The sequence below is a fragment of the Schistocerca piceifrons genome, chromosome 3 (assembly GCF_021461385.2).
Source record: "Schistocerca piceifrons isolate TAMUIC-IGC-003096 chromosome 3, iqSchPice1.1, whole genome shotgun sequence".
Classification (NCBI taxonomy): domain Eukaryota; kingdom Metazoa; phylum Arthropoda; class Insecta; order Orthoptera; family Acrididae; genus Schistocerca; species Schistocerca piceifrons.
This window is the reverse complement of record NC_060140.1, coordinates 829,542,320-829,567,919: the sequence shown is the minus strand read 5'-3', so window position 1 is coordinate 829,567,919 and position 25,600 is coordinate 829,542,320. Positions and strand designations below refer to the sequence as shown.

Sequence of the window (25,600 nt, the reverse complement as noted above, 5' to 3'; positions counted from 1 at the left end):
GAGCGACTTATATATCGTAGAAAGTGGGCGTGGCCAGAGTTACACATGATATGCAGAGATAATCTTTGTCAGAGATAAAACTTAACTATCGATCGTGATCTCGTCACGCATAAAACTGTCTAGCAATTCTGTGGTGCTACTGTCCAAATATCACTAAGTTTCATGGTCTTCTTTCCAATTAAAATTATCCCTATGTTTATATATTTCTATTGCTTCTCTACAAAGATGTCCAGCGCAGCTCTGGACGAAACGTTAGGAGCTGAAGAGTTTCATGGACCACGACCTTACATCCCGGAAGGTTTACCAGAAGATATGTCATTCGGTCATGAAAGCCTTCATACTATAGTTCTTGAATGGATCTTCATAATCATAGCTAACTTCAATCTATCAAAGAATTATGAAACATCTTTTATGTTCATGGACCCTTGCCAAGAACGAAAATCTACTATCCACGCGCAAAAACCTTACCTTACACAGGGGACGCTGTTGGTCCATGAGATCCAGGGCACCATAGCCAAAGGTATCAGGCCTGATGCCGAGTTCCCTGACGTCTACAGGACTTTTGATACTGTTCTGAAGTGTCATTTAATGAACAAACTTTAAGTCAGCATGTAACGGATTGGGTTCATAATTAGATCCAAGACTCCTTAGCGAATAGAACATAACGCAGTCTTCACTGGACGATAATGACAGATTTCACTATGTGACCAAAACTATCCAGACACCTGGCTGATAATGACTTACAAGTTCGTGGCGGCCTCCATCGGTAATACTGGAATACAATATGGTATTGGCCCAACCTTTGCCTTGATGATAGCTTCCACTCTCAAAGGCATACGTTCAATCAGGTGCTGGAAGGTTTGTTGGGGAATGGCAGCCCATTCTTCACGGAGTGTTGCATAGAGAAGCGGTATCGATGTCGGTCGGTGAGGCCTGGCACAAATAGGATTCAGGTCAGGATTATGTGCAGATCAGTCGATTACAGGGATGTTATTGTCGTGTAACCACTCCACCACAGGCCGTGCATTATGAACAGGAGCTCCATCGTGTTGAAAGACGCAATCGCCATTCCCGAATTGTTCTTCAACAATGGGAAGCAACAAGCTGCTTAAAACATGAATGTAGGCCTGTGCTGTGATAGTACCACAAAAACGACAAGGGGTGCAAGCCCTCTCCATGAAAAACATGACCACACCATAATACCACAGCCTCCGAATTTTACCATTGGCACTACACACGCTGACAGATGACGTTCACCGGGCATTCGCCATATCCGGACCCTGCCATCGGATCGCCACATTGTGTACCGTCGCTCCACACAACGTTTCTCTGCTGTTCAATTGTCCAATGGTTACGCTCCTTACAGCAAGCGAGGCGTCGTTTGGCATTTACTGGCGTGATGTGTGGCTTATGAATAGCCGCTCGACCATTAAATCCCAGTTTTCTCACCTCCCGCCTAAATGTCATAGTACTTGCAGTGAATCCTGATGCAGTTCGGAATTCCTATGTGATGGTCTGGATAGATGTCTACCTGTTACGCATTAAGATCCTCTTCCACTGTCGTCGGTCTCTGTCAGTCAACAGACGAGGTCAGCCTGTACGCTTTTGTGCTATACGAGTCCCTTCACGTTTCCACTTCACTATCACATCCGAAACAGTGGACCTAGGGATGTTTAGGAGTGTGGAAATCTCGCGTACAGAAGTATGACACGTGTGACACCCAGTCACCTGACCAGAAGTGCGTTAGTTCCGCGGAGCTCATCATTCTGCTCTCTCAGAGGTCTAATTACTACTGAGGTTGCTGATATGGAGTACCTGGCAGTAAGGGCAGTACAATGCACCTAGTATGAAAAAATGTATGTTTTTGGGAGTGTCCGGATACTTTTGATCACATAATGTATGAAAGTAGTCCAAGAGTTCCCCAAGGAGGTTCGAGTCCTCCCTTGGGCATGGGTGTGTGTTTGTCCTTAGGATAATTTAGGTTAAGTAGTGTGTAAGCTTAGGGACTGATGACCTTAGCAGTTAAGTCCCATAATTTTTTGAGTTCCCCAAGGAAGTGTTGTAGGGTCATTTCGTTTACAATAAACATACATGATGTAGTGGATAGTATCGAAAGTTCTTTGATTCTGTTTGAAAACGACACGGAAGCACCCGAAGAGTTTCAATTTTTGCAGAGTTCCCCAAGGAAGTGTTGTAGGGTCATTTCGTTTACAATAAACATACATGATGTAGTGGATAGTATCGAAAGTTCTTTGATTCTGTTTGAAAACGACACGGAAGCACCCGAAGAGTTTCAATTTTTGCAGAGACTGGCAACTGATCCTCCACATCAATAAATGTAATGTTTTTTTCACAACTAAGTGGAAAGATCCATCATTGTCGAATCACGCCATTGGTGATAAATCACTAGAAACAATGAAAGCACGGAATATGTAGGAGTGACTGTCAAGAGATCCCCAAAATGGAGTGGCTATTCTAAACCAGTTGATGGAAAAGCTGATGCCAGTCTGTCGCACTGGAAGAACCCTAAAGTAACGTAATTAATCTGTGATGGGAATGCCTAATAGAACAATCGTTCGACAGATTCTTAGACTTTCTCATCTTCCAGATGTTCTAATCTAGCGAAGTATTCTGGCAGGAGTGGAGCTGTGGATCTTATTTGGGGACAGTCACACTTTTTCACTGTCTCTCCCCACCTCATCCAAATATTATTTTCCATCGCATCTATATATATCTGTGGTGCCTATTCTTTTGGATATATCCAAAAAAATAGAAAACATTTTGATCTAGCAGTCATTATGATTTAAGGTACAAAGAAATTACAGACATTGGCTGTCAGCGCACATTGATTGAAATCAATGGGAAAAGTGGAAAATTTATGCTTTACCAGGATTTTAACCTGGGTTTCTTACATACTAGGCAGACACTCTGATTACCTTTTGTATATATAATTTGTTTCCTATGGACAGTTATGGGAACTACAAAAAGAAGATCTACTTGCCACAGCCACTTGTGACATAAGGAAAAAGGAACTGCACCTCTTGAGGCATTAGCGCTTGTCTGTGTCTATCCCAAAACAGCTAATCTATTACTAAAAGGAAGGTAGGAAAGGAAGAAGTTAGAGGAAGAACACACAGGAGAGCGATAAAATGTACCAGTATTCCGGCAGTCGCTCGCTGCTACAGATGGTGGAACATATAAACTTGTCTTCTCAAAATTTGTATGGAAATTCGGTTTGTAGTTCGCTCAGAGCTTCTTGTCGGCGAAATTACCATTAGCATCTTATGGTCTGGCGGTTCTACCTGGAATGCAGGTCATGAAAGACGCTCCATAAAAAATTTGAAAAGAACTGTTTGTATCTGAGGTTGTGAACAAGTGCACACTGTCGATCATTAAGATACGCCCAATGACACAGTTTTGATTTCTCATCTGGGGCCAAAAAAGTTGTGGACAGTAAGGCCATGCATCCAATTCACAACGATAGTTTTCGTTGCACGATAATGAACCAAGTCTGGGAATAAAAGCTTCCAGAAAGTGATCTGGACAGGTGTCTGTCGGATAGGGAAAGCCAAGATATGTTTCTGAGCCTTCAGACGTCAGACTACGGTCTAAGTGAGAACCAGTGGGCGTCTGTATCGTCCACATCTCAGTGAACACATAGGGGTTTTTCAATAAGGTGGGTGTAGTGCAGACGAAACTGGTTTCCATGTTTGCCATTGATGGTGATATACGAGGCAGACTGGACTCTGCTGTCGAGAAAGCCTGCATGCACCACTTTCCATACATGATGCTATATCCTCTGGGCAAACTTGTATTTCATGGGACTGGGAGGCCAATGCATTTGCCGCTCAAGAGGCATATTCCACTGTTACTACATGAACTGGAAAACCCATGTGCTGGGGACCGACTTCAGAAAGGTGTGATCAACATGGTTGAATGCCTGACTGAAGTGAAGCAATGCCAATGCAGATGTCGCGACCTGGAGAGTGCAATCAGCTCCCTATAACAGCAATGGGCCATATGAATATTGGTGTCATGACCCAAGGAAGTCTATCAAGAGACATGACGTTTCACACTGCCTTCTTCAATCATGATGCCAACAAATGCATGAAAATTTTCATGTCGCTGTTGACTGCAGTAATGGGCTGGTAATACGGATCTGTGATCGTCTATGCAGTTTAGGGACTGGGATAGTGACCTACCAAGGAAGGTGGATGGAATCGTCGTTTTTGGGGATATCGGTTCATGACGGATGGACATCCAAATATGTACCAACACATAGCTAAAACACTTGTAAAATTCGAGGGAGAGGCCATCAGGTCCTGGGGATTTATTGGTGGCTCCCACCTTGATAGCGTCTAGGACTTCATCTGTGGTCATGTGTTCCTGAAGTTCCTGAGCGACGTCCTCCAGTACGGTATTTATGGTGAGTGCTGCTACATCCTCAATTAAGGGTGGGTGATGCGGGATGGCAGTGTACAGTTGGGTGAAATAGAAATGGGGAGTGTGACCAATGGCGCATTTTGCAGTATATCATCGTCCTTCCATATGAGTGAGGTTGTGTATAAGAGCTCGACAACAAAGACAGCATCCTGTGAAGAGGTGCACATTGAAGATGTTTCATGACGCATATGGTCATGGGTGTGAGACCTGGCTAGGATCCCTTCCAAGCATCGTTACTTGAATGAAGTCATATGCACTTCAGCATGATGCTCTACCATCTGACAAATGGAAGAGAATGCCATCAAAGTGCAGTCACATAGGATTAAATTATAAAAGTCCATGGCACTCACATGCAAAGCCTTGATGTCTTTGCCATATACTATGAATGCCCTGGTTTCGTGCAGCACAGCCACCAGGTAAGGGTGCAAGTGTAGGTGGGGCAACATTGAGGGCAGAGGACCCATTTGTCCTCAACGATTTCCAGCAGTCAGGGGCACTCAAGTGCGAAATGTTTAATTTCCACTGGCCATGACTATACACACCTGTTGGCGGGCGAGGGTGACATGACAGATGCAGGCCTTGTGGTCAGAGAAAGCAAAAGGCCAATCTTCAGCATGTTGAGTACTATCAACAAGGAAACATGTGAGGTAGACACAGTCGAAGTGAATGGACCAGTGTACCATATAATAAGTTAATCCCACATAGGTACCATGGGCCATATATCGACCAGCAGAAGTTGGTCTATGATGACAGAGAGCGCCGTATATGGGGAATGTCATGGGAGTTGACCAGTAGACCCTTGTGTAGAGCTAAAGTCCCCACTTAGTGCCAGATCGTCCAGAAGGCCCTCAGAAAGTGCCATTAGCTCGTCAGCAAAGAAGATGTGTCGTTTGTGAAAAGCCGACTGAAGCCAGACAGTGCATATACATCGAGGATGCAAACGCTGAACAGTATAAGAGCTGTTTCCCTAGTATTAGGAATGTACACTACATCTTCAGCGGGGAGCCCTGTTTGTGGGTGGAAAGTCACTCTGCTACTGTTGTCAGAGGCATGAGAGATGTGAGCCATGCAGCTAGTGGGAGCATAAAAAATCAGTGGCGATGACTTTTTGGAGGAGGACAATGTCTATATCAGAAGTGTAAACAATATATCTGAACATTGCCACGTTATGTGGAGTTTGAATGGGGACCAGATTTATCGCAGCAATGTGGTAGTGTTGTGGATGTTCTCCCCCTGTTGGCGCAGAGGGTCCTGCAGAGATGCCAGTGTGGCATGAAACATCTGAGGCAGCCACTGTGGCTACAATCACTGGGTGAAAGCTGGGTTGGGCGCCACTGTGTGGCACTTTCTGACAGGTGGACCAGCGTCTCAATCTGCTGCATCGTCGAAGCCCAGGAGATCGAGACCGGTGGTAAGCAAATGTTGAGCCCATCGAGGGCTAGCAGTGGTGACACTGCCACAGTGGCATCTGGAAATCTCCCTCCATTAGAACCATCACTATTGGATGGGATCCCAGGCAGGGGAAATGATGCTCTACAGACAAGACATTAGGAAATCACTATCTGGTATCTGGTCCTCTACCCGTGATGCCATATGAAGAAGGACATTCAACTTCGCTTCTTCCGTTTTCAAGACGACCGCTGCTTTCAGATGTGTTGTTCTGGGTCAGAATGTGGCCGTTTGTCGTCTGACATTGTGCCTGTCTGAAGGGAAGTAGAAGTAGGCCCCACACTATTGTGACCTCCCTAACACACCCGTCAGAATATTTGAACTTTAATCTATGTTTGTGTTGGCGATCTACGTAAGTGCAGCTTCCTTCATCGTCATTTTAATCATGCATGCTATACAACACAAATACTGGGATGTGGAAGTAGACAACTACATTAGCGGAGCACTTCCCAGTGCATGGAGCTGGTCCACAAATGGCCATGGCCAAAAGCCAACTAACCACTAAGCAGTCCAGACACAGTGGTAATTGCAACTTCATGGAGTATCCTAGCATGCTTCCTGTCAGACCCAAATTGTCAGCTTATCCACACACTACTGATACAGTGTTCCTTGCCCATTATCCTCATTATTGGTAGCATTTTGCTGGGAAGAACAGACACCATATATATATATATATAAAGGCGAGGACAGTTAATGATCTCTTCCAGGCAGATGCACAACAGGCTCGAACTCTTACAGGAATTGTTGAAATGCCACAAGTATTGGGGAAATGGACAAGGGGCGGTACATTAGAATTTGTGTCTGCTGGGAGGTGTGCTAGGGTAGTCCATGTTGTTGCAATGACTACTGTGTCCAGATGACTTAGCATTTGCTAAAGCATTTGCCTAGAAAGCAGGACACCTGGGATCGAATCCTGATCCAACACAAATTTTCAACCTTCCTCATTGATTTCAGTCAATGCACACTTGCAGGCAATGTTTACAATTCCTTTGTGTCTTGCTGTCCTTCATATATGCATGCATTTATATATGCATATACATCCTAATTTTTATAGTGATCTGTACAGTAAAATCAATGATGATACCTTAGTCCTAGACTAATTGGATACCTATGTTTCCCAAATACCAGAAAAACTCCCCTCAGAAGTCAAGCATGCTACAGACAAGATGAAAAAAGGGACCACTCCAGGTAGTGATGAACTCTCAGTCGATATTTTTAAAGCTAATGGATGACGATTGTATAAAGCATTTAGCTAAAATATTTTCAGGTTGCTTGCACTGTGGAAAACAACCAAGGAATTTGGAAATAAAGCCAAAAGAATCCTGATTCATAAGAAAGATAGTACTAAAGATATAAAGAACTATCGCCCTATCACTGTACAGAGTTTTTACTAGAAATTTGACTACCAGATTGAGCAATACACTTGACCTGACTTAAGCCATTGAGCAAGCTGGATTCTGCACAGGGTTTGATGCAAGTGATCGTATCCTCACTCTACATGGAACAAATAGTAGTAAAAATGAGCACCATCCACCTCTTTACCTTGCCTTCATACATTTTTAAATAACATTCGATTCAGTCAGTCATCCAGCGGTGCTTGAGGCTCTAACACAGCAAGGAATAGAATAGGGCTATGTTAATGTCTTATACAATGTACACAAAACCTCGACAGCATTTGCGAATGTAGTTGAAGAAACCAATGAATTTCCCCTTGCAAATAGCGTAAAACAAGGTGATTTTATATCTCCGAAACTATTTTCAGCAGTCCTCGAAAAAGCAATGTCCAAATTAGATTGGAAAACAAAGGGTATACAAATTGTAGGAGAGAGGTTAAATGAACTGAGATTCGCTGATGATATTGTACTATTTGCGAATAGCATAAAAGAACTTCAAATACTGGTTAGTGAATTTACGTCAGTCCGTTCTGAAGTTGGTCTAAAAATTAACTATAGTATAACCAAAATCATGAGGAATGAATAGACACTGGAGGGAAATATATCGGTTGTAGGTAAGTAACTGCAAAGGGTCACAGAATATGTGTTCTGGGTCAACAGGTAAATATGAAGGAGACATAAAACCAAAGATATTTCGGCATATTAAATTAGGCTGGCAAGCATATGGAAGCCGCTCTTCAGTTTTGAAGTCCAAGAATTCGGTCGAGTTGAAGAAAAGTTTTTGACCAATGTATACCATCGATAATAACTTGTGGCCATGAGACATGGATAATAATAAGTTCATTGTTGGAAAACTAATAGTAGAGCAAAGTTGAGTTGAGTTACACAAAGAAAGGCAGACAGAAAGCAGTTGATGTCAGACAGACAACAAAGGTCACTGACATAATGGAAAGAGTGAATTCCTTAAAATGGCAGAGGGCTGGTCATGCCGCTCGAAGAACAAATGGTAGATGGCCAAAAGAAGTACCAGATTGGAGCCCAGTGTACCAAAAAAGACAAAGGGGGAGACCACTGAACAGATGAGACAGAGACTTGAGAAAGACAGCCGAATTGAATTGGCAACAGGAAGCTCAAGATCGGCAGAAATGGAAGAAACTGCAGGGATCGCACGTTAAGCGCCGACTCAGACAGGCCACATCACCAAATCATCGAACTGGCTGATGATGATGATAACAATGATGATGATATAAAATATTTAAATATGATCATAACAATTTGTTTACGTAAATGTATAGTGCAGTGGTTTTGCATTTAGACTGGTTGGGGGGGGGGGGGGGGCATTATGTTGCTTCCCCACTGTGGCAAAAGTGCATCTGATGGAGCCCAAAAGGCAAAAGTGGAAATTTTTTACTTCTGTTTCTTTTTCTTCACTTACGTAATGTTGTGTACGTTTGTTTACTAACTTCAGTGCAGTACAGTACAGTAATTCAATGGTAATCAAGTTGGAATTGGCTGTAACCAGTCAGTTGTGTAATGAGCGAGGAGGCAGACCATGTCTTTGCAATCAGGGTTTCGAGTTTGAGAAGGATATAAAAGGAGATTGTAGTGAAAATGGATCTTCAAAGGCTGAGGGAGTAAGCTCTGAAAGAAAGTCCTCAGTTGCATTAGGTTTAGCAGGCCAACAAAAGAGTAAAAGATATTATTGATTTCAATGAACTAACGAGCCTCAGACTGAAAATACCTAATGATACCATATCTTGGCTCTTTGCAGCCTGAAGAAAATCCTAGTAATGCAGGAAGAACCACTGATCAAGGACGAAAAACTGGAACTCAACACAAAGCTAAAAACAAGCTGAGTGTGGGAACATTGAATGTAGTAACGTTGACAGGAAAGAGTGAAGAGATTGTAAACATGATGGAGAGCAGAAAGATTTGTATCCTTAGAATGAGTGAAACTAAATGGATGGGAAATTACTCAAAACAGCTGAGAGGTGGATATAAATTATCCTGGCATGGTTACAATAAAATGGCAAAGAATGGAGTGGGCCTTGTGTTTCACAAAGACATTGACCCCATTACAGACTGATGTAAGCTTGATAAGTGAAAGGATAGTTAAAGCCAGAGTGAACATGGGAAAGAATAGTTTCACTATACTCTAAGAGAATGCACTTCTGGTGCAGTGAGGATGAAAAAGTAAAATTCGTTGAAAAACTGGAAGACCAAGTAGGAGAGGATAACATGATGATAATTTGGGATTTGATTGCTCAGACTGGCATTGTTAGAAATGGATATGAGGAAGTAATGGGAGCTTTTGGATATGGAAAAAGAAATGTTGAAGGTGAAGAAATTCTAAATCCGTGCACAAGGAATAAGCTTTTAGGAAAGAATATACTCTTCAAAAAACGAGATAGCCATAAGGTTACTAGATGTGGCTGGGATGGCAAATCTAAGACAGTTATCACCTATGTCTTAACAGACAAATTAATTGGAGGAAAAGTGAGGAACACCAAAGTAACTATCAAGTGGGTGTCTGAATAGTGATCACAGGTTACTAGTAGCTCATCTTAATTACAAGATTAAAAGAGTGACTGCTGTACAAAGAATACCCAAAATGAAGGTATGGAAGCTGAAAGAAGAAGAAAATAAGGAAAGTTTCCAACGGTCAGTAGCACAAAAAATTTCCAGGAACAGAGACTGGTAGCATGGTCGAAGAATGGAATCTGTTTAGAACATACATAGTGAGTAACGCCATGCAAGTTTGTGGCAAAACAAAAGGTAAGGTAAAGGAGAAAGAAACCAGTTGCTGGAGCAATTGAGTAAAAGATAGAATGAAAGAATGTAATGTAACAAAGAAAAACATGGAAATTGAATAAAGAGATCAGAACTAAGTGCTGGTGTCAAAAGACGAGCGCAAGGTGATAACACTGGAGCAGGAATGCTGATAGATGAAACTCCAAGCAAAAAGAGTTATGAAAGAAGAAAAGGAGAAGAGTTGGGAAATATTCGTCCAGAAACTAGAGGAAGACAGCAAGGGGAATAAAAAACTGATATACAGCTTGCTGAAAAGTGAAAGATCTGAAATTGATTGTATTTTAAGGCTCTCCTGAAGGCGAAATTACCGACAGTAACAATAATAATGATAATAATAGTAATAATCGTATAATTGGAGTTAATTTGAAGGATGTAGGGGATGCAATGGAAAATCTACCAGGACAAAGGGACACAAAACCCTAGTTCCAAAATCTCTAGACGGCTCATGAGGAGCTGGTTCTACTCCTCTTCCCACACCATCCACAAACATACTTAGAAATTTATTTGATTTACAGATAGAGCCTGGGACAAAAATTATGCTGTATGTCAGAAATTATGTGCTTAATGTTTTCGTTACCAGCTACATCTATAAGAAAATGCAAAACATCTGACTGCTCGATGTACATTCTGTCCTGTTTTTCTTTTCTCCCTGTTAACCTCATTTTCAGTTCATGATTTTTTTAAAGTCTTGAGTCTTCTGACTGGTTTGATGCGATGTGCCATGAATTCCTCACCAGCTGGTAGAAATATTATCAGGGCCATGGAAATCATAAGGGAAGTGATGAAGAATTATCCTGAAATCATACTGAATGGAGAAACTGAACAAGAAAGTGACACCGAAGTCATTGAAGTAGAGGAGGAACAGCATCCAGTCCCTGGGGCAGAAACTGAAAATGCCCTGAAACAGACAGAAGGTGGGAAGGCGGCAGGATTACATGAGCTGTCAATGGATATGATTAAGACAACTGGAGTCAAAGGGATACAGTCGTTATATTGGGTGCTTGGGGGTGATATGGAAAGAGACCAAAAAGCTGAGTTACTGGAGAAAGGGAATTATAATACCATTGGTAAGGAAAGGAAGTAGAAAGAAGTGCACCAACTACTGAGGAATCATACTGCTATCACATTGCCTTAAAGGTAATGAAAAAGATCGTAGAAAAGAGACTGAGAATAATCCTAGAACATCAATTTGAGGAACAACAGAATGGATTCAGAAGAAACAGGGGAGCGTTAATGGAAAAGTTCTGGGACAAAGGAAAGGATCTAATAGTAGTAGTCCTGGACTTAGAAAAAGCATACAACAGTGTACCAAGGGGCAAAATATGAGAATGCTTGGAAAAACATAATGTCCCTGATCATTAATTAAAAAAGTTCAGATATTGTACGAAGGTTGTGAAAGCAGTATACAAGTATGAGATGGAAGATCTAAATGGTTTAAGACAAAGAGAGGTATTCAGCAAGGAAATTCACCTTCCTTACACTTATAGACACAACCATGAAAGAAATCAAGGAAGTAGAAAACGAAGTTCTCAATATTTATCCTTTTTCTGACATCACCATTTGGGAAGAGACGGAAATGAAGATTCAGAGGAGACTTGCTTACTGGAATGAAAAGACCAGACAAGTCAAGTTGACTGTGAGTAAGAGCAAGACAGTGGCAATGAAGATTAGTAGGGCACCCACATCCTGTTACGTCAAACTGGAAGGAAAGAATGTTGAAGGTGTAAAAAAAGTTTCAATTATCTCAGTAGTGTCATATCAGATGATGAAAGTGCCAAACTGTATCACACCAGCTTCTTCCACCAAGTGCAATACCTAATCTGGAACAAAGTAGTCCTTTTTTTAAGATCAGACAGACCATATATAACATCAAAGTTTTTTATCATTTTATCTATCTTTCGATAAGGGTGTGGTGTGTGGCTCTTATAAATGAGCAGTGTAATGATAATTTTTTGTTACTGCTCATCAAATGACACAAATGGCTCTGACCACTATGGGACTTAACTTCTGAGGTCATCAGTCCCCTAGAACTTAGAACTACTTAAACCTAACCAACCTAAGGACATCACACACATCCATGCCCCAGGCAGGATTCGAACCTGCGACCGTACCGATCGTGCGGTTCCAGACTGTAGAGCCTAGAACCGCTCGGCATCCCGGCCGGCTGCTCATCCAGATAGAGATTTTCCTATGTCCAGCCAGCTAGACACTGGTACTCAAAGCGTCTAGTCATGATATACTCTTATGACCATGAAAGTAACGAGATAAATGTAAGTTTTTAAAATATTTATTTAAATTTAGATACATTAGTTATAGATTATTATAAATACATGACACAAGAAAAGCAGTTTCAGTCATGAACATTTTTGAAGTTCTGGTAGTACATCGCAATCACTTTTCAGCTGTGGAAGTCAATGGTCTTCCTCACCTGAAAAGTCCCCTATGTCACTCAAATCACTGCCCTCTTCTATTACATTAAGCAGCTCTCTCTCGATTTCCACTTCTGTGAGTGGTTCATTCATGTCAGTGTTAGTTGGGAGAAAAAGATGTAGTGAACGTCTAAAGCTAATTACAAATTAATATTTGCAAAAGAATTACTGTGATTTCCAATGAACAGGTAAATTCATGCAGCCCACAAAGCACAGGCAGCTTTTAGAGTAGATACTTTGCAAAAGAAAAAAAAAAAGAGACATTAGTCACCAATCAAGAATGAACAAAACTGCGACCATCTGTCCTGCTGTCTGGACTCCATTGCTTACTCTTGGAAATAATTAAGTAGTTGTGCAGTCCTAAAGCATCGACTCTGCACACCGACCAGCGCAGCGCCGTGAAATGGCATCAAGAAGGCACGTACCTGCGTGCCAATGGAAAGAGCGGGCAGCGCCACGTCTCCATTAGGACAGAGTTCAGAACCTCCTGTCAATGCCAATTATTTAGCCGCCCATCGCTGGTCGGCCCAGTTCGGTTGCTGACTTCGAGAGCATCAGTACTCAGTAATAGGGAGACGTTACTTGGCCTGCGTTCTGTGAGTAGTAATAGCAAGTAATGTAATTGCGTATAGGAGATACAGCAGGCCCAAGAAGTTAGGTTTTTTTCCATTTTAGAAATGAAGAGTTATATTAATCAGCATGTGATATGTGTAGATCATTTTGGATTCCTGCCACCAGCCATCGCAACTTCTCCCCTTCGTTGTCTGTGCCGTGCCGAATCCCACAGTAGCCAACACAGCAGAAGTAACCGTATTAGGTCACTACATAGACTGTAACATTATTTGTTGAACTATTTACAACAATGACAACGATAAATAATCACAGAAAACTGAGTATGACATTTGTACTTACCTTTTTTTCTGGAAGACACTACAGAGAGATTGCCACCCCAAAGCATCAGGGAAACCCCCCCCCCCCCCCCGCCCCCCTTGCTGCACTCGCTGGACAGTGTGTCTAAGGCTTTGAGCCTGACCGGGTTACCTCCAAACACGTCTCCGACGATTGTCTGGTTGAAGGCATCAGCGACACTCATCGGTAAAGAGAACGTGATGTCAATCCTGATCGGTCCATTCGGCATGTTATTGGGCCCATTTGTACCGCGCTGCATGGTATCGTGGTTGCAAAATTGGACCTCGCCAAGGACGTCGGGAGTGAAGTTGCTCATCATGCACTACAGTAGTAATCCTGTCTCTCTGTATCTCCTCCATGTCCGAACGACATCGCTTTGGTTCACTCCAAGACGCCTGGGCACTTCCCTTGTTGAGAGTCCTTCCTGGCACAAAGCGCGATTGAACCGCAGTATTGACCGTCTAGGCATCTACATGGATACTCTGCAAATCACATTTAAGTGCCTGGCAGAGGGTAAAGTTTGTTTTGATGTTCTGATGACTTTATTAGTAGATAAACGACAGCGTCATCTGCAAACAACCAAAGACGGCTGCTCAGATTATCTCCCAAATCGTTTATATAGATAAGGAACAGCAAAGGGCTCATAACACTACCTTGGGGAACGCCAGAAATCACTTCTGTTTTACTCGATGACTTTCCGTCAGTTACTACGAACTGTGACCTCTCTGACAGGAAATCACAAATCCAGTCACATAACTGAGACGATATTCCATAAGCATGCAATTTCACTACGAGCCGCTTGTGTGGTATAGTGTCAAAAGCCTTCCGGAAATCCAGAAATACGGAATCGATCTGAAATCCCTTGTCAATAGCCCTCAACACATCATGTGAATAAAGAGCTAGTAGCGTTTCACAGGAACGATGTTTTCTAAACCCATGTTGACTGTCTGTCAATAGACCGTTTTCTTCGGGGTAATTAATAATGTTCAAACACAATATATGTTCTAAAATCCTGCTGCATATCGACGTTAACGATATGGGCCTGTAATTTAGTGGATTACTCTTACTACCTTTCTTGAATACTGGTGTGACCTATGCAACTTTCCAGTATTTGGGTACGGATCTTTCGTCGAGCGAACGGTTGTGTATGATTGTTCAGTATGGAGCTAATGCAACGGCATACTCCGAAAGGAACCTAATTGGTATACAGTCTGGACCAGAAAACTTGCTGGTTGAACTATAGACAACACGAGCCGTGTACTTCCTTCCTGGTGGAATGACTGGAACTGATCGGCTGTCGGACCCCCTCCTTCTAATAGGCACTGCTCATGCATCGTTGTTTACATCTTTGGGCGGGGTTAGTGACATCTCTGAACAGTCAAAGGGTCTGTGTCTGTGATACAATATCTACAGTCAACGTCTATCTTCAGGAGTTCTGGGAACCGGAGTGATACAAAACTTTTTTTGATGTGTGTACTTGATTGATGTTACTTAACATAGAAACATTTATAGTTGATTAGGTGGAAATGAAGCAACAACAATTAAGAATGTATAACTGTGATTAATTTCCTGCATAACATATACAAAATGACTACTACATTTTGTAAACAATGCTCCGGACGTCTTTGAAGAAATGCGTTATTTTCGTGTTTGTGAACTGTTAGGAACTTGTGGCGCATTTTTAAATGTATCGTAGTTCTTTAATAAAACATACGCATGTTTTCAAATAATATTTTTATACAAAAACATTGAGGCACGCACATCACAGTCAGTTGCATTTACACAATTTTCTGTTACCAGTAAAATTTCAAGTACACATTCACTGACTAGAGTTCTGTTTAATGGAACTCCTTTTGAATAGACATCCACTTTCAAATACTTATCAACTACAGAATGAAATTTTCACTCTACAGTGGAATGTGCACTGATACGAAACTTCCTGGCAGAATAAAACTGCGCAGTAACACTTGCGACCTTTCCCATTCGTGGTCAAGTGCTCTACCATCTTCTTTTTTTTGCATTTTTGTTCGTTCTTGTTCCTTGCATTTAGTCGTAGCGGACGTCAGATGACATCCATTACAGTTCGTTGTTGATTCTTTCACTCAGTTTTATATATATATAGATATTACGGAGGCCATCCAGACCTCTGAGCGAATATACTGCGCTACCGTGCCGGCCCATCTGATCTGACCAAGCACGGCTCACGACCCGTTCTCAAAGCCAGACCTTGTCTCCTACCTTCCAAACTTCGCAGAAGCTCTCCTGCAAAACTTTCAGAACTAGCACACCGGGAAGAAAGGATATTGCGGAGACATGGCTTAACCACAGCCTGGGGGATGTTTCCAGAATAAAATTTTCGCTCTGCAGAAGACTGCGCGCTGATATGGAACTGTGTGCCGGACCAAAACACGAACTCTGCCACCTGCCAGTGAAAGGCAAAGGTGCCGAGTTCGAGTCTCAGTCTAGCGCACCGTTTTAAAAAAAATGGTTCAAATGGCTCTGAGCACTATGGGACTTAACATCTATGGTCATCAGTCCCCTAGAACTTAGAACTACTTAAACCTAACTAACCTAAAGGACATCACGCAACACCCAGCCATCACGAGGCAGAGAAAATCCCTGACCCCGCCGGGAATCGAACCCGGGAACCCGGGCATGGGAAGCGAGAACGCTACCGCACGACCACGAGATGCGGGCGCACCGTTTTAATCTGCCAGGAAATTTCGATTATGAATCACAATATGCACATGTTCATAGATCAATACACACAAAAATAATACACTCTTCTTTCACTATTTTCACTCAATTCTTCTGTAAAGATATTACATCAGTTTTTATCTACCAGTTCCTGACGGCTGATATATGAATTTTTTTTTAAATAATCATTATCGCTAGCTACACTGCTGCTGCCTCCAAGCGCTCCTTTTTCCTTCTTGTCTTTCTTTGTATAGTTCTGCAGCTGAAGATAGGTGGGCTAGACAGATCGGAAAAATGTCTCGCACGGTACTTGAATCAAGCCGTGGTTTCCAAAGTGAAGCAGTTACGATTTTTGCGTCTGTGTCTGATTCTTTGCAGATAATGTCGCTAGCTTCTAAATGCCTGTGACACACCTGAAAAACGAGGAGTGGAGTAGATTAATCGTAATATATTCAAGCCAAGCAATCTGGCGGGCACAGGTATACCACAATCTGTACGATGCACTACTAAATTACATTCAAAACAGAACTCACCACTGAATAATTAGTAACTGCGAAATCCCGCCTCGGAATTGAATGAAGCCGTTTCCGTCTCATCACATCGTCTTCAGGAAATTTGAAGACATGAACCTTGTTTCCTGCTGCGTAATTTCCATTACCTTTCAGTATGCAACACTTTATAACCCTATCGAAGATGAAACTGCATAACCGGATATTATGTTGCGCAAACTCACACACACAAAGCTTAGTAAGACACAAGATGTTCCCTATGTACTTAAATAACAATTTCGTAACCATCACAGAACACAACGGGTTTCTTTTATACTTCCTAGCGTAAACTTTCCCGTCGCCAGAAACACCGTAACGCCACTAATTTTTAATTGTGTGAAAGTAGACAGTGTACAGTTTAAATCAGTGCATGCTAGTTTGAATATTTATCACGTGCAGTAACTTTTCGTAAACAGGGTTTCTAATACCAGGTACCTGTAAATACATCAACTTCAGTTAGGAAATCTATTTCTGTTTAATAGTTTGTGGCCTCAGAGTACAGTGAGTAATCTGCACAGCAGTGTTTAGTGTTACTTTATTCTCCTTTCATATGTTTTGTATTCATTGGTGACAGATGTGTATAGTGTTGCAGAACTTTTTAACAAACATTTTATAACTGTTACTGAAAAGATGCGGTTGTTAGGTTCGGTAGATGCTGCTATGGATTACCTTAGACCAGACATTTCAAGTAACTTCCATAATATGAATTTGACCCTCACTACCCCAACAGAAATAATGTCCATCGTAAAATCTTTAAAATCAAAAACATCTAGTGGGTATGATGAAATATCAACAAAGTTAATTAAAGAATGTGATTCTGAGCTAAGTAACATATTAAGCTATCTGTGTAACCAGTCGTTTATCACTGGAATATTTCCTCAGTGGCTGAAATATGCTGAAGTTAAGCCACTGTTTAAGAAGGGAGATAAAGAAATAGCATCAAATTTCCGACCAATTACACTGTTGCCAGCATTCTCAAAAATTTTCGAAAAAGTAATGTACAGTCGTCTCTTATAACCATCTTATCTCAAATAACATACTGTCAAAGTCACAGTTTGGATTTCTAAAAGGTTCTGATATTGAGAAGGCTATCTACACTTACAGTGAAAATGTGCTTAATTCATTAGACAAAAAATTGCAGGTGACTGGTATATTTTGTGATCTGTCAAAGGCATTTGACTGTGTAAATCACAATATCCTTTTAAGTAAACTAGAATATTATAGTGTAACGGGAAATGCTGCAAAATGGTTCAAATCTTGTATCTCTGGCAGGAAACAAAGGGTGTTATTAGGAAAGAGACATGTATCAAGCTATCAGGCATCATCCAACTGGGAACTAATTACATGTAGGGTCCCACAAGGTTCCATTTTGGGGCCCTTACTTTTTCTTGTGTACATCAATGACCTTTCATCAGTAACATTACCAGATGCCAAGTTTGTTTTGTTTGCTGATGATACAAACATTGCAATAAATAGCAAATAAAGTGTGGTCTTAGAAAGATCAGCCAATTAATTATTTGTGGACATTAATCACTGGTTCCTAGCCAATTCTTTGTCACTAAACTTTGAAAGAACACACTACATGCAGTCCAGAACTTGTAAGGGGTGTCCCAAGAGTATATGTCTAATATACGATGACAAGATGATAGAAGACGTGGACAGTGTTAAATTCTTGGGATTACAGCTTGATAATAAATTCAACTGGGAGGAGCACACCACAGAACTCCTGAAGCGTCTTAACAAATCTCTGTTTGCAATGCGAATTTTGTCAGATATAGGGGATATAAAAATGAAAAAGCTGGCATACTATGCTTACTTTCCTTCCATAATGTCATATGGGATTATTTTTTGGGGTAATTCATCAAGCCAAGCTAAAGTTTTCCGAGCACGAAAACGTGCAGTAAGAGTTATATGTGGTGTGAACCCAAGAACATCCTGCAGAAGCCTGTTTAGGGAACTAGGGATACTAACTACTGCTTCCCAATATATTTATTCCTTAATGAAATTTGTCATTAAAAATATATCACTTTTTCAAACCAACAGTTCAATTCATGGAATCAATACTAGAAATAAGAATAATCTTCACAAGGATTTAAAGTCACTTAGTCTTGTACAAAAAGGTGTGCATTATTCAGGAACACACATTTTCAGTAACTTGCCAGCAGCTATAAAAGGCTTAACAACCAATGAAATTCAGTTTAAGAGAAGCCTAAAGGATTTATTGGTGGCCAACTCCTTCTACTACATTGATGAATTTCTTAGTAAAACCAACTGATTTGGATATAAGTACAATATAACTTCTGCACAATTTCAGTGCAGTAATGTGTTCATTGAAAATTTGTGTGTGTGTGTGTAAGTATAATCTAACTTCTGCACCATTTCAGTGCAGTAATGTGTTCATTGTAAATAAGTATTACAGTAATTGTATTACATGTTTATTACCTCATAAATAAATAAAAAAAAATTTTATTTTAAATTCAGTGCATTCGTATTTGTAAAATGACTCTTAGTGTTCATTAAAAAATGATGATCATTCCACTTGGGACCTGTGGAATGGTACATTAGCTTACTTGTTTTAGTTGTAAATATTTGTCGTGTATTGTTGTTTTTCTTACATGTTCCACAGTCTGGAGGACCTCCTCACTACAGATCAATTGGAATGAAAGTAAATCTAATCTAATCTAATCTAAAGCATTTCAAACTCAGTAGCGCCATTTGAGACCTTATTTCTATTTTATACACATTTATTTCATTATTTAGTTAACAGTACAGATTAACCCACTGACCTAAAATGTAAGGTGTGTCGGAAGCTTCGGAATCCAATAGCAAACACTTCTCATTATTACAATGTTATTGGTATACAGTTGTTAATGCTATTTTTAACTAATATAAAGAACATAACGTATAAAATTTTCTCTAAGGTAACAGTGAATTGAGTGCTTCATAGTTGTTAAAATGGTTCTAAATAATTTGTTTCTGCCTATTTGATGAGAATATAATTTATACAATGCAAATGTCAAAGAAAAAGAAAAAGAAAAATGTAAAACATTGAGTGTGAGGAAAATAATTGCAATATGTATAGGGAAGTGATATACTATGTCTGGATGTGTAATATAGCCTGTATAGCATGTTGGTTGGTAATAGCCAATTTCTACCTATTTCAGGTGAGAAGGTCTCGGTAGAACCTCGCACTATTCTACTTTGAAATGGTTTGTGCTTGTGTGTGTTTACTGTGTTTGTGTGTATTGATATGGTGCTAGGAGTGTTGCAAGTCAGGACTCTACTTGTTATTCAGCAGCTGTTTGTCCTGTTGTTGGTAGTTGCGGTATATTCTATATGATACCTTACATACATACACCTGGTATTTTTCAGATTAAATACTGACTGAGCATTTGATACATGGAATACATGAATTTTAGCTTTACATGAAAAATACACATATGTTTGTAAATTTGTTAGTAGAAATAGAATATAGTTCACTGCTACCTGAATGCATTACTCCTTAAATAACTTAATACAGCACTTTTTAGTTTTATACATCTTTTATACAGAAAATACATTTGATGTACAAAATTAATTCATTGTAGCTTTAGATAGAGAAGAGAATATACTTCTGCCTACACATAATAAGACGAACAATACGTTACTGCTTGTGTGTAGTATACTTTAAAGACTGCGCAATATGTCGTTGGCGAGTAGGAGCCTCGGAAAAAAAATTTCTTCGAGCCTTCTCATCCCAAGCGACATTATGTTATTACTAGAATCTTAGTATGCAGTGCCAGTGTTTGTTTGTGTTATGACTGTTACCGCCTGTTGTGTTGTTTGTGACTCTGTTGTGGCATTCAGTGTCATGCGTTGTTGGTTTGGGTCCCTAACGTGTTGATCACTTCTGAGTCATGTTCACTTAGTGTGTTAGTTCCTTCCTCGGTTTTGGAATCTGTGGTCGTGCTTGTGTCCCCCCATGTGGTTTGTTGTGTTGTTTGTGCTTGTCTATGCCCCCTTCCATATGGGTTTTGCGGCTTATATTCTTCATGCAGTGTGTTCGATACATTATCGGCTATGCTGTTTATTGTGTTCCAATCGTCGGGATTACGTATTATTCTGGTGATATCACTGTCGTTCTGTATAGGTCTCACTTGAGCAAGCATGTTGCTTAGCAGTGGTTCTGATGTCCCAGTTTTTCCGCAAATGCATATTTCATTGTTAGTTAGTCCTATGTGATTTACATGTACCGGATATGGCCCATGGCCTGTCAGGAAATGGACCATCACCCGGCTTAGGTCGACATGTTTCAGTTGCAGTCTTTCACGTACGTCTGGAAGGAAGGAGAGTACTCGGCGACCCTTGTCGAATGCATCCCACTCTCTCTCCCATGTTTGAATGCACCACTGTTTCATTTGTGTTTTGTTCATAATGTTTGTTCCTGTAATTTCGGTGACTTTATCAAGCCTGTCCCTCTTAAGCCAGCAAAGTGCAGCTCTATACCGTACTGTTATGTCTATAGGACAGGTTCCCATCACAACGCAAAGTGCCTCTAGTGATGTGGTGTTGAAGGCTCCTCTCATTCTCAGGAGTACACTACGTTGACCTCATCTTGCAATTGTCTTGTTAGTCTGTATGTTCAGTCCGTGAGCCCACACACTTGTGTCAAAGCATGTGATGGATTCAAATATCGCAGTGTAGTAGGTCCTTATCGTTTTAATAGGTAATTTGTATTGAGTTGTGTTGAGTCTTGCTAGCTTGTGCATAATTTTGGAGGCTTTGTCAATTGTCAGTTGGGTATGATAGTTAAAAGTAAGATGCAGTCCTAGATAACGCATGGCTTCCTTCCTCTGTATGATTGTATTGTCTAATTTTAGAATTGGATTCCTCTATAGTGCCCCTCTGAGCAGTAAATATTCAGTTTTGTTGGGAGCGATTTTTAATTAATTTTTTTTTGCACCAAGTGTTAATGTTCTGAAGCAGTTGCGTGCCTTATGGCTCTAGTGCTGCTCTCGAGTTGACTGACACCACTACGAGCAGGTCATTTGCGTACGCCACAACGCCTCTTACTCTATCGTCACGGTCCAGTGTGTTCGGAAAGGGCTAGATTGCGATATCCCAGAATAATGGTCCGCAGATCAAGCCCTGTGGACAACCCTTCGTTATTCTTTTGACAACCTTGCGTGTACCAGCCCTCCACTCCGCCACTCTGCCTCTGCAGTAATCGAGGAGGCAATTGTAGAAGGAAGCTGATAGCCTCATTTCCCTTAAGGTGGCCACGTATTTGTCACTGATGCTATTTGTAACTGTCAGTGCTTGGTTGACGGCGTCTTCTATTGATGTACCTTCCCTGAAGCCGAACTGATGGGGCTTTAGCCCGAGGAGGCTTCTGTACGACTGCAAGCTGTCACACAGGAGCCTTTCCTGTACCTTGCCGTGAGTATTTAAGAAGCAGATTAGTCGGTATGTTTTGGGATCTGTTAGCTCTTTGTCTTGTGATTTCCTGATCATTACTTCATTAGCAGTTTTCCAGAGGAATTCTTCCTGTTAGTAGTGCCTCGTTGAACATGTTAGTAAGAGAAGGTGTGATTTGTGTTACTGTTTGTTTCAATGTTTCTGAAAGTATTTTGTCTAGCCCAGGTGCTTTTCGGTTTTTAAGCCCGCTAACTGCCGTCACGACCTCTTCTTGTGACAATGGCATGGTTACACTGTCACTGATGTATGGTTGCCTCATGCTTTCTCTTAGGACAGAGTGGTGTCGCTCGTCTTGTGTGGGGTCGTCATCTGGGAGGAGCCTGTTCAGAAGATATTCTGCTGTGGTTCTTTATCCTCTGGTCATTTTGGCGTCAGCTTGTTTTAGTGTTGACAGAACTGTCGTCGCCTTAACTCGTTCTGTTTATATTTTGAAGGGTTGTTCTCAGATGTCGTTCTGTAGCTGGGTTTTGACGAAATTGGTCCAGTAGTGTTGCCTTGTTGTCTTAAGTTGTTTTTGGCATTTCTGTTTAGCGTCATGATACATGTCAAGACTTTAAGGAGATGTCTCCTCTTGTTGGTAGTACTTTCTTTTGTCCCTTAGCTTGCCAGTTCTATCGACCACGGTTGTTTCTGTCCCCACCAGGTTTTTGCCCGTGGTATAGCTGCTTCCTGTGCTCTTTGCAGGACCACTGTCAGTTCATGCGTTTTGTCATCTATACTGCCTTGAACAATGTTTAATGAGGACGTATCAACAATATCTCGAACTTTTTGCCAGTCGGCTCTTCCTTCACACGTGTGTACTGACAAATCTGTCTGTGATTATGACGATTGCGTTGTGGTCGCTGCGCGTGGCTCTGTCCAATACCCTCCATGTGTCGACTAGTGGAAGAGATTTTACCTTTCCTAGACAAAGGTCTATGTCACTTAAGCCACCGGCGTCTCCGCAGTAGGTAGGTGGCTGACCCTCTCTATCCAGTATGAAGAGGATGCAGTCATTTACCACGTTAACCACTAGTTGTCCTCTGTCGTCAGTACTATCTGAGTTTCACAAGGGGGATTTTGCGTTGATATTGGTTAGAATGTGCAGCCTTTTTCTTTCTGAATGTTGTGCTATGTCTTTTACTTTGTCTAAGAAAGGTTCTGTATCATATGTGCATTGAGCGTAAATAGACAACATGAGCCATACATCCTGTCGGTCTGTTATTTCTGCTGTGGCGATGTGTTCAGAGCAAAACTGGGCGATCTGTGTTACTCACAAGGTTTTTATTAACTACTATTATCGCGGCTTTCACGTTTGGTGTTTCTGCTGTTGTGATCTAATGTAAGGGGAGCCTTGAAATCTTCCCGCCTCGCATAAAAGGTTCCTGAACACATACATAGTACGATATGGCTACGGACTGTATTTGTTGTGAGCGGACACAAGAAGAGATGGCCGCTGTCCATAAACAACTGGAAGCTGCATTGGCTACCGTCGACAAGTTTCTACCTATTGCTCAAAGTTGGGTGACGTCGGGTTGCCAGTGACGAGACCTCTGACACCTTTGGTGCCACTGGACTCCCCTGCTGGCCCGGGCGTCTATGTGGCTTCCGATACGCAACATCTGACCGGTCCGTCCTCACTCCAGAGTGGGTGGCAGAGAGTGGTGGGTTCACGTGTCACTGGGCGGGAGGAGAAAGAGGGAGCAGGCCGTGTAGCTGGCTCCCTACGTCTTAGCAACAGGTACGAGGTGCTACCCAGTGTTGATGATAACTCTGACCCAGCACGGGAAGCCTTTCCTGTTGGGCCATCGGTTGATTTTCCTGCCCAGTCCGGACAAGTGAAGAGGTTGAGTATGCCAGTCATTGAGAGTTCCAATACTTGGCGGATGATGAAGCCCCTCAGAGAGACAGAAGAGAAGGCGGGAAAGAATTCCAGTATACATTCGGTATGTTTGCCAGGAGGTCTCATCCGTGATGTGGAGAAGGCATGCCGGCGGCTATCGAGCACACTGGGTACAACCGGCTGCATGTTGTATGTCGGCACGAATGACGCCTACCGCTTGGGTTCTGAGGCCATCCTCGGCTCCTTTCGGCGGCTTGCTAAGGAAACTAGCAACGCACGCGGGGGGCAGGCTAAGCTGTCTATTTGTAGCGTCTTACCCAGGGTTGATCGCGATCCTCTGATTTGGAGCAGAGTGGAAGGTCTAAACCAGAGGCTCAGACGAATCTGCGACGGTATCGGATGCCAATTTCTCGACCTCCGCTATCGGATGCAAAATTGTAGGGTTCCCCTCAATTGTTCAGGCGTGCACTACACGCAGGAAGCGGCTGCTAGGGTATCGGAGTACGTGTGGCCTGCTAAATCAGTCACAGTGACCTCTGAGAATCTTGTTCCTTACAGATCAGAAATAGAAAAGATTACTATGATTTTAGTGAACTGCAGGAGCATCCGAGGGAAGGTCCCAGAACTAGTATCGCTTACTGAAGGTTATAATGCACATATAATATTGGGAACAGAAAGCTGGTTGAAACCAGACGTCAATGACAACGAAGTCCTACGTTCAGACTGGAATGTTTATCATAAGGATAGGTTAGTCTCCAAAGGTGGCGGTGTGTTTATTGCAGTAAAAAATTCGATAAAATCTAGCGAGGTTATCGCGGATTCCGAACGTGATTAATTGCGTGAAATTAAATATCAAAGAACGGTCAAAAACGGTGATCGGATGCTTTTACAGACCACCTGGGTCAGGATCTGTAGTTTTAGAGCGCTTCAGACAGAACTTGCAGAACATCATTAGTAATTTTCCTGATCATGCCGTTGTAATAGTGGGTGACTTCGACTTGCCAGGTAAAGTTGGGGAGTGTTATGCCATCAAAACTGGTGCCAGAGACGGGGATTTGTGTGGCACTGTTCTGGATATCTCGTCTGAAAATTACCTTGAGCAGATAGAGAAACAACTCGTGAGGGTAACATCTTCAACCTCCTGGCGACAAACAGACCTGAACTTATCGAATAAGTTAAAGTAGAGGAAGGTATCAGTGATCATAAGGCTGTGGCAGCATCTATGACGACGGCTTCTACAAGGATGTTAAGAAAGGCAGGAAGATATATTTGCTCGGAAAGGGTGACAGGCTACAAATTTCAGAATATTTCAGCAGTCACCACCAAATATTCGGTGATAAGGACGAATATGTGGAGTACAAATGGAAAAAATTCAAAGGCATCGTTCAATATGCCCTAGACAAGTATGTTCCGAGTAAGGTTTTAAGGGATGGGAAATATTAAAAAATGGTTCAAATGGCTCTGAGCACTATGGGACTTAACTTCTGAGGTCATCAGTCCCCTGGAACTTAGAACTACTTAAACCTAACTAACCTAAGGACCTCACACACAGCCATGCCCGAGGCAGGATTCGAACCTGCGACCGTAGCGGTCGCGTGGTTCCAGACTGTAGCGCCTGGAACCGCTCGGCCACACCAGCCG

At 41.8% G+C, this 25,600-nt stretch overlaps 1 protein-coding gene across 1 annotated transcript; it reads left to right on the top strand.

The window, feature by feature from the left end:
* Window positions 1–9,449: 9,449 nt before the first annotated feature.
* LOC124789095 lies at window positions 9,450–9,824 on the top strand. Its single transcript, XM_047256385.1, has one exon. The coding sequence runs from the start codon at window positions 9,450–9,452 to the stop codon at window positions 9,822–9,824; it is 375 nt and encodes a 124-aa protein (XP_047112341.1).
* The last annotated feature ends 15,776 nt before the right edge of the window (window positions 9,825–25,600 follow it).

Bases quoted from the DNA above. Each gene is read 5' to 3' on its own strand.
- LOC124789095 (XM_047256385.1), top strand. From the start codon at position 9,450: ATGCACTTCTGGTGCAGTGAGGATGAAAAAGTAAAATTCGTTGAAAAA.